This window comes from Lolium perenne, chromosome 5 (assembly GCF_019359855.2).
Source record: "Lolium perenne isolate Kyuss_39 chromosome 5, Kyuss_2.0, whole genome shotgun sequence".
In the NCBI taxonomy this organism is placed as follows: Eukaryota; Viridiplantae; Streptophyta; class Magnoliopsida; order Poales; family Poaceae; genus Lolium; species Lolium perenne.
The window spans coordinates 176,716,284-176,726,321 of record NC_067248.2 but is presented as its reverse complement, the minus strand read 5'-3'; the positions used below and the strand labels follow the sequence as shown (position 1 = coordinate 176,726,321).

The 10,038-nt window shown below is 52.3% G+C and overlaps 1 protein-coding gene across 1 annotated transcript; it reads right to left on the bottom strand.

The window, feature by feature from the left end:
• Nucleotides 1–465: 465 nt before the first annotated feature.
• Nucleotides 466–3,272, bottom strand: LOC127346128 (L-type lectin-domain containing receptor kinase IX.1). Its single transcript, XM_051372669.2, has 4 exons — nt 2,816–3,272; nt 2,266–2,743; nt 2,050–2,082; nt 466–1,968 (listed from the first exon to the last, which is right to left on the bottom strand). Exons 1-4 carry the CDS (start codon nt 3,155–3,157, stop codon nt 653–655), a joined length of 2,169 nt encoding a protein of 722 aa, XP_051228629.1. The 5' UTR covers nt 3,158–3,272; the 3' UTR covers nt 466–652.
• Between the last annotated feature and the right edge of the window lie 6,766 nt (nt 3,273–10,038).

The window sequence follows — 10,038 nt, the reverse complement described above, 5'->3', positions numbered from 1 at the left end:
CAAACAATGTCCCCTGGGCTCTGGTCCTGCGAAGTAGCGGAAGAAGAAAGATCCGGACCGAGAACCCAACAACATGATTGTGTGCGTATGGTGGAGATATTAAACCCCCTATGCACGTTCCAATATTTCAGAACATCGAGAGAGGCAAAACCCAAGGCTATGGATGAGGGGAGGGGCATAGAAACCTCTAGTTAGATTTTCTCATTTTGCAATATTTTAAATTTGTCACAAATGTAATATGTTATCTATCAATAAAAACTTCAAAAATAGTGAAATCCGTCCTGCCGTTGGGGGCACACCCCCAGACTCAAACGGACAGCCGTGGTCTGAAGATAATTTTCATGTCCGCGTATCGATGCAAACGGACGCACGTGGTCACAATTGACGTCTGAAATGCGTCGGGTTGCTAGAGATGGCATTTAGTCAACTTGCTACCGCATAAATAAAATCACGAACTGCTTGGTGGACAACAATGATGCCGCGTAACACATAAAACCCCAGAAGTGAACAAAAGAGTCACACTGATCGAACGATACAAAGGCAGATGGAAATTCAATGGTAGCTTCCTGGTAGCATTTCTGTACTTATCTCCCAAGCAAAACACAAGCCAGTCACTGCTTGACTTGACGAACAACAGAACACACCGCGCATGCTAGGAAGTGTGATGCGTGGACTGAACCTGCTCGGTCGTTCTCGTGCCAGGGGCCGGATTAGTCGTGGACGCAATCGTCCTCGTTGGCCTCCTTGTTTCGCCAGTGGCAAAAGAACGGCTCTCCGCCGACCGGTCACTCGTCGACGAGCGTCCGCCGGTGCCGGAGCTCCCTGTCGACGATGTATAGCTAGATCTATACCCTCGGCGCGGAGGCGCGTACATCGCCATCGGCATCTCCGGCGGGAGGACCGGAAGCGGTGCCTCGAGCTGGAGCACGCTCATGGCTTGCCGGATGGACGGCCGGAAGCCGTAGTCCGGGTGCACGCACCAGAGTCCCACGACAAGTGCGCGCTCCATCTCTTGTGCGTCGAAGTTACCATCAAGCCGCGAGTCCGCAGCGTCGAGGAGGGTGCCCCTCCCGTACAGGTCCCGGACCCAATCGACCAGCACAACCCTGCTCTCGTCCTCCAATTCCGGAACGACGGGCCTCCGACCGCACGCCACCTCGAGGAGGACGACGCCGAAGCTGTACACGTCGGTCTCAGCGCTGGCCCGGCTGGTCACCGCGCACTCCGGGTCCATGTATCCCTTGGTGCCGGCCAGCATCGTCGTGTACCCGCCGCAGCTGTGGTCGACGAGGCGCGCCAGCCCGAAGTCTCCCAGCTTGGCGTTGAATGACGAGTCGAGCATCACGTTGCTCGGCTTGATGTCCCTGTGCACCACGCACTGCTCACATTCCTGGTGCAGGTAGAGCACCGCTGACCCCATCCCAAGAATGATCTTGTACCTGGCTGACCACGTTAGCATTTTTTTGGAATTGTAGAGATGGGCGTCGAGGCTGCCTTTCTCCATGAGCTCGTACACGAGCAGGAGCTCGTCGGCGTTGTGGCACCATCCGACGAGCTGGACAAGGTTGCGATGCCGCAGCCGGCCGATGATGGTCACCTCCGCGATGTACTCCCTCCTCCCCTGGCTCGACGTCTTGGAGACCCGCTTTATGGCCACATGTAGCCCCTGCTCGTGTAAGAAACCTCGGTAGACTGCCCCGAAGCCTCCCTCGCCGAGCTTCTCCTCGTCGGAGAACCCTCTTGTCGCCCGGGAAAGCTCGCTGTAACTGAATCGCCGAGGTCCTGCCCCCTTCTCGAACTGGTTGTCCATGTCGTGGTCGAGAGGGATCTCTGCATCAGGTGCCTGCTTGGTGTGCATGCCCTTTCTTTTTAGAACGAGACATGCGGCCACGGCCACGAATATGCAGATACCAGCGGATACCAGCCCGGCTATTAGACCTATGTTTTTTCTCTTTTGATCTGTCACATCTGTCAATAAGCATAATGAGTTAGTAATTTTCTAGTGATGCATTGTGAACTTCCAGTAGCAGAAGGCTTGGTTTAACAGACCTGTGTTGTTCCTCTGCGAGGTTATGTCATCATCTGTAAAATAAGCACATGCACGGAGTTAGTCAATTTTATGTGCTACTAACACCGTGAACTTGCTACATACTGGATACAAGTTTAAGCATCGGGAACAATGCAACCAAACAAGCCCCCAATTACGTAGTTCGAACGCAGAAGTGAAAGAAGTTCGACGAAGGACACATAGGCGAAGCCACTTACCGATCAGAGTGGACTCGAACGACCAAGAAAGAATCTGGTGCTCCTCCACGAAATCCCCTATGGCGGCGGAGAACCCGACCGCCGCATCCTGGGCCAGACCGGCGGCCTTTAGGTCGACGTTCGCGCTGACGGTGTAAGCACTGAGCTCCGGCATGCTGTCTGAGCGCAGCATGGCCGAGAGCGTGGACGTGCCGGCGTCGTACCTGACCGACGCCGACAGGGCGCCATTGAAGATCCCGTCAGGCAGCTGCGCGTACGCCTTGGACCTGATGTTGTTGACATTGACGCCCATGTGGTTGACGGTGTCGTCGGGGTCCCATTCGACATTCCTGAACGTGTCGAACTCCACGCCGACGGTCGGCGGGAAGTAGGTGTTGGCCGGGTTGCCGCGGTTGTTGAACAGCGCAAGGAAGCCGCCGGTCGCGTCCGCCGGCATGCTCGCCGGGTAAAGTCCCAGGAAGAACGCCATGCCATCACCCTGCATGCGATAGGATTCTTAAATAGTAACTCACAGCTGGGAGAAGATCTCAGAAAAATATCTAGAACTTGCCTGGCTTCTGGACACATTGAGGGACTTGACCGCGAAGGTGAAGTTGGTGGTGAAGCTGGCGACCTTGCCGGTCCTGTCGTCCCAGAGGTGCAAGGCCTGCCCGTGGGCGACGCGGCCGGAGCTCCAGCTGCTGGAGAGGTTCGTGAGGTCGATCCGGTCGAGGCTGGGGATGGAGTCGTTCAAGTACTTGAGGTCAGCGCCGGCGATGACGCCGGGCGTGGAGAAGTTGTAATTGAAGCTAAGCGAGGTGGCATGCGGAAGGCAGTTACATATGACTAGGAGGCTTAGGAGCATGTACGGAAAGCTGCGGACGAGGCGGAACTTGGCTCCCGCCATGGCCATGAAATTAACGGTGTATGCAAGAGCTCTTGCTGATCAGGAAAGAACGCATACGCTATTTATATGCAACTTACAGGAACCAGCTGCGCTAGTCGTCCTGCTCGTCGTCGACGTACTTCAGCCTTCAGGTTAGCCAAAAGTAGGGGCATGTCGGATGTGTACGAGTAATAGCTGGTTCTACGAAGTTTCCATAGGGGTGCAGCTTGGACTCACTTTTCTCCCTTGACAGCCGCGCTCATGCTGAACGCGGTGTTCTACTGTGAAAGGGTTGCCTTGGGGAGAGTTAATGGCACCCGCGGTCACACAACTTGTCTCACATGTGCACTTAAGTCACACATGTTGCAAAACAAACTAACCGGTCGCACAACTTGCGAAACGTGTGCACCCCCGGTCACAAAACGGTTTGATGTCTGGTTTTTGCCAAAAAACCGTCACACGCGGGCCACGTGAGGTAGACGGGGCATTCAAAATTTACACAAACCCCCCTATTTTTTTCCTCCTTTCAACGTAGTCCAGTTTGGCCATGTTTGGCAGCAAAAGGAGAGTCATTTTACAGCTGGAATAATTGTGTTTCGAATAAACATGTTTTGAAATAGCGTTTGACCGGTTCTGTGCAAAATTTGACTGAACCACGCACCTTGCGTGGCCCGCGCGTGACCGGTTTTTTCCAAAACCCGGACATCAAACCGTTTTGTGACCTGGGATGCACACGTTTCGCAAGTTGTGTGACCGGTTAGTTTGTTTTGCAACATGTGTGACTTAAGTGCACATGTAAGACAAGTTTTGTAACTGTGGGTGCCATTAACTCCCTTGGGGAGTAACTGTCCGTGCGTGCTCATCCTTTTTTGCGGGGACGTGCGTGCACCTATTTGACGCCCCGCCCGATCGGTGTGGCATTTCCGACATAAACCTCGTGGCTTTGGCTACACTTACCTAAATGTCATCTTAACGAGGGGAATTAAACGGATAGAAACGGTTTTCCTTGGTTGCAACCACTTTTAATTGAGAAAAACTCAGTTGAAACCCATTTACTCCCTCGATATCTTTTACTTGGCTCAAATTTAGTACTCCCTCCATCCGACGGTCTATGTCTCTGGCGTGGCTTGCTTAATTTTTTTTTGTTTGAAACGAGGCAAAAGAACTTGCCATTTTCATTAACAAAGCAGAAGTACAGAGATTGGCCAGTTTATTACTGGAAACCCGGCAAAAAACCGAAACAAGTGTCCCGGTGACCGTCATGGAGCACGACCGCCGCGGGGCACACGGAGCCACCATGGCAACCCACACAAGATACACAGACCACCGAAGCGAGAAGTCGTCGCGGTTGACCGTCAACGTCATCGTCATCACTCTTCAGCGACTCCGACTTCACCGAAGAACCAACCACCAAGACCTCACCGAAGCGGCACCGTGGAACTCAAGCTGGCCTATGCCAAACAAGCGACTCCTCGTGTCGGAGCAGCCGAACCTCCGCACTCCCACGTTGTCGGACGGAGATGAGGGAGACCCACAATACCGCCAGCCTGCGAACCCACTGGCCCAAGCACCTCCCGCGCGGCGCTGACGCCACACCACGCAAGACCACCAACCTCACCGCCGGTAGGAGCCGACGGGCCAGATAGTAAAGTTTGACTTTTGACCAAAGTTAGTAAAGTTTAACTTTTAACCAGTCCTTAGACGCCTTACATTTTTGGGACGGAGGGAGTACCAACTAGCTCACGGTGTAAACTCTGAACTCAATTTTCATAGGTGAATAACTACTTATACTAGTATTTGGGAACAAACATCTTTTTTGTAAGAATTTTGGGCCTGTTTTATGAGTTTATGGCGTGCTGACACGTGTGCTTCTGTGTGGTTGAATCTCATTGTTACTTTTCCGTGTGCACCTTTGGTGACATCTTAAAATTTACATATGGTTGATTATTTCCTTGTTGGTTTCACAGCGATTCTGGCCTGGGTGAGTGTTTCTACTTTTGGGGTCCATCGGCACATGCTGGAGTGATACGAGTGCGACACTCGGTGCCTTTCTCGAATTTTCCTCGCTGCATCTCCATCGGCGCGACGCAAGCGGACGCTCGCCGTGATCGGAAATACGTCTGGTACCACCTCCAGCGGGGTGACGCAAAGTGACCGGGCCATCCGCGGAGACGCAAACCTGGCCCAAATATGCGCCAGGTCTGCGTCTCTACGGATGCTGCGCGGACGCGCAAAGTGTCCGCTCGGTCCTCGCACGGTCCCGCCTGGTAGCGGCACAACTGCTTCGTCTTCCACGGCATTACTTCCGGGCGGCGCGCTGCAGCCTTTGCAGGGCCGCGTTTATGGCTTTCCTCGGCTTCCGCGAGCATGCGCAACTAGTAGGCGTTGCACTGGCAGGCCATTGAAGGCGAGATGGCGTCGGAGCCTCTTAAAGGGACGCTGCCGGCGCCCATTTCCCCGACCAAAACCATTGCCAAATCCCACAGTATCCACCACACCGACGCCATGGGGAAGAAATGCTGGTCATTCCGGAAGACGAAGAACGACCAGGAGGCTAGCGGCTCCCGTTCCGGCAAGAAGGCACGCGTCGGCCGGTACGTCCGCGTTGACCTCGCGCGTCAGCTATGGGAGGAAAACCGGCCGGTACCATGGCCGGACGTGAACTTGCCGGGAGGGGGCTGGTACCTGAACTCGCGGCGCGTGCCGGTCCCCCCCCCCACGTGCCGCGCGAGCGCCGAGAGCGGCGGGATGAGGTGCGCCGCCGTCGAGCGATCTTGCCGCCGGATATGAGGGAGTATCTGGCGTACGCGCTAAACTCCGAAAACTGGATTTCCTTCGGGACATGGGAGTTCGACGCGCGGCGCCACGCTGCCTACCTCGCCGACGTAGACTACTTCGAACGCGAGATCGCCGCCGAAGAAGAAGAGAACGACCAGGAGAACGCGGACGAGGACGGCGACGAGGACGAGGACGTGACCATGGCGCAGTACGACCACGACGACAGCGGGCCGGCGTGGGATCCGGAGACCCAGCCGCCGGACATTTCCGAGGAGGAGGCCATTGCCATGGCACTGGCCAACAGCGAGCAGGACGAGCTCAACGAGCTCGCTTTGTGGGACGAGCTCGCAATCCAGCTCCGCGAGTCAGCACTCGCGCAGGGGAGGCCGGCGCCTCCTCCGGCCACGCCGACGCGTTCCAACGTCCGCGCTCCGCCTGCTGCTCCAGCGTGGGATCCCTGGCCACAGCCTCCTGCCCGTGCGGCGGTACCACCTCCACCGCCGGCGTACGAGCTTCCATGGCCAACGCCGCAGCTGATTGACCTCGTCAGCGACGACGACCAGTAGACAACACGTATTAGCACGCCTTTCTGGCATTTTTATGTTTTTTTTCATGTAAATTATGGCCTATGAATGAAAAAAATGCGTCGTGCCGCTGGAGCCACCCGACGCAAACGGACGCCCGGACGATTTCGACCATTTGGCCCGACGCAAACGGACGCGTCCGTTTGGACGTCCGAAATGCGTCGCGCCGCTGTAGATGCCCTCACATCCCAAATCCCTCAGCGTCCGGCGGCGAGAACACAAAGGAGGGCGCAAGCGGCAGCGGTGCGTGACGCATCCCCGGCTTGGCGGCGTCCGGCGCATCCCGTTCCACGCCGGCCACGCGATTACTTCACCGTGCTAGACCATATGCCGCTTCTGTGGGAGATCCACGTCTTCCATTCCCTCCCGAGGTAGCTGGCAGCGCAGAGAAGGTCATCGGCGCACTCCTCTACCTCTCGGGGCTCACCCCGCGGCCGGTCTGTAGTCTCTGCATGCTCAGTCGGCCGTCCTTGGGCGATGCCTGATACGTCTCAAACGTATCTATAATTTCTTATGTTCCATGCTAGTTTTATGATAATACCTACATGTTTTGTTCACACTTTATATCGTTTTGATGCGTTTTCCGAAACTAACCTATTGACGAGATGCCGAAGTGCCAGTTCCTGTTTTCTGCTGTTTTTGGTTTCAGAAATCCTAGTAAGGAAATATTCTCAGAATTGGACGAAATCAACGCCCAGCATCTTATAATTGCACGAAGCTTCCAGAACACCGGAGAGGGGCCAGAGGAGAGCCACAGGCCCACCACACAAGGTGGCGGCGCGGCCCAGGGGGGGCGCGCCCCCCTACTGTGTGGGTCCCCCGTAGCCCTTCCGACTCCGACTCTTCGCCTATAAGAAGCTCCCTGACCTAAATCTTTGATACGAAGAAGCCACGGTACGAGAAACCTTCCAGAGCCGCCGCCATCGCGAAGCCAAGATTCGGGGGACAGGAATCTCTGTTCTGGCACGCCGCCGGGATGGGGAAGTGCCCCCGGAAGGCTTCTCCATCGACACCACCGCCATCTTCATCAACGTTGCTGTCTCCCATGAGGAGGGAGTAGTTCTCCCTCGAGGCTAAGGGCTGTACCGGTAGCTATGTGGTTAATCTCTCTCCTATGTACTTCAATACAATGATCTCATGAGCTGCCTTACATGATTGAGATTCATATGAGTTTTGTATCACTATTCATCTATGTGTTACTCTAGTGATGTTATTAAAGTACTCTATTCCTCCTTCATGATGTAATGGTGACAGTGTGTGCATCATGTAGTACTTGGCGTAGGTTATGATTGTAATCTCTTGTAGATTATGGAGTTAACTATTACTATGATAGTATTGATGTGATCTATTCCTCCTTTCATAATGTGATGGTGACGGTGTGCATGCTATGTTAGTACTTGGTATAATTGCAATGATCTATCATGCACTCTAAGGTTATTTAAATATGAACATCGAATGTTGTAACAACCCAAAAATTTCAAAACAAACAAAATGAATTTCCCTAGTTCCAAATTTTGGAACCAACAAAAACTTTTATCAAATTAAGTTTGATGCTTAGTGATCTTGTTTAAATCTTGTGTTTTGCCATGATGAGTGTTATTATGCTTATGTGCTAAACCCTAAAACCCTAAAGTGATCAAGTGAAGATCACCAACCCAATAAAATAAAAGAGAAAGAAATCAAATAAGAAAAACCTCAAACCCAAATCTTCTCCAATAATCATTTGGATCTGTTTTGAGAAACCAAAATAAAGTAGAAGACATATAGGGGCATATAACCCTAATAGATAAATCTTGAACCCTACCTTTGTTATTTATACTAAATGGTGGTGAACCATTGTGAACCCCACTAAACCCTAAACCTCACCCCTCTCTTCACCACCCTAGTGAAATTATAATAAAAGGAAAATAAATAAGAGAAAGGCATATGTGCCTATGGCTATTTTTATAAAACTTTACCCTAAGACTTTCTACTTTGCTTAGAGGTTTGGAAAACCTTCATCCACCTTATCTAGTACTTCTCAAACCATTTCCAAGTTGAAACCAAAGAAAATAAAAAGAAACTAAAAATGCCATAGAGGCATATGTGAGTAAAATGCAAAATTGTGACTTTGAGGATCTTGACCCTAGGACTTGTTGTGAATGGTTGGATCACTCCTATATACCATTTCAACACTTAACAACATCATTTTGGGCCAAGAACACTCAACTCAAAAATCAAATGCCACATATGTGCATATGACCGAAAATACAAATTTGAGTAAAAGACCACCTAACTTGTTTCCTTTGCTTGGTTTGTTTTCTTATAGCATATTAAACCTCAACTACATCAATGGGATCAAGGAAAACCAAATCAAATTGGAAATAAGAAGATTTTCCAAATACACATATGTGGCTATGGCCATTTTTCCAAATCTTGAACCTAGACCATTATGGTTTGCACCATTGGTTTTGTTTGGTTACCAAACACCTATAAACACCCTTGGAATCAAAGAAACTCAAATCAAATCAAATTTGAGTGAAATAGGAGCTCACATGCACTAATGGTCGTTTTGACAAAAGTTAACCTGATGCCCTCTTTGAGCCCTGTTATTTCAAAATTTCTAAACTAAACTTTGTCAAACTTTTGCACCTCATCCAAGTCAGCATAAAAGTGAACAACTTTGCTCAAGCAACCCCATACAAATTCCTTCTAGATTCAAATATATCATCAAGCAAAGTTGGAACCAGATTTGAAAATGAAGATCATGTGCATTTTGGATTCTTGCAAACCTTCACCAAAATGAGCACCACCCCCCACCTTTATACTCCAAATAATATATGTTGACAACCCACCAAAAAGAATTGCAAAATTCAAAACTTTATTTCTTGCGGCCATTACAACAAACACCTTGCAGGCATGGTATCTATATGAGCCCATGCTGGGTTTTGGAGAGGACCAAGTCCAACCCTGCACTCCCTCTGCATCCCTGTACCCCTCTGCATCACTGCCAAGCCCTGCCAGCCCTTGCTTTGGACCAACTTGACCAAAACCTGACCATGCCGGCCACCCTAGTCACCCCCATGTCACCCCTCTCTCCCTTCACCTCAGCTCTGCCCAGCCATGTCCTGGAGAACCCTCACCTCACCCTGCTTCTGCTGGCTCAAGCCCTGGCCCAGGAGAAGACTACACTCGCCGGGCCATGACGTGCTCACCGCGTCCAGACGCGCCAGCGCGCGCACGACCACAGTCACGGGCGCGCCAGTACGCCTGCTCGCCCCGTCGCCTCACACTTCCTCTCGCGCTCTCCTCTCACCCACTTGCTCACCTTGACCCCGGCTAGCCCCTGGACATCGCCATTGGCTCGCCAGAGCACTGTCGCCGTCGTCACGGACGACGACCGTCCGCCCAGTCCGCCAGCACACGGTGACGTTGCCGCCCGCTCCCGTCCACCCCTGACCTCGCCAGGATGCGCGTCGTGATCACCATGACCTCAGGAACTGAGCCACGCCCTCGCCAACGTCACTGCGACGCTGTAGCCTCGTCGTCGACGTCGACCTGGCCGCT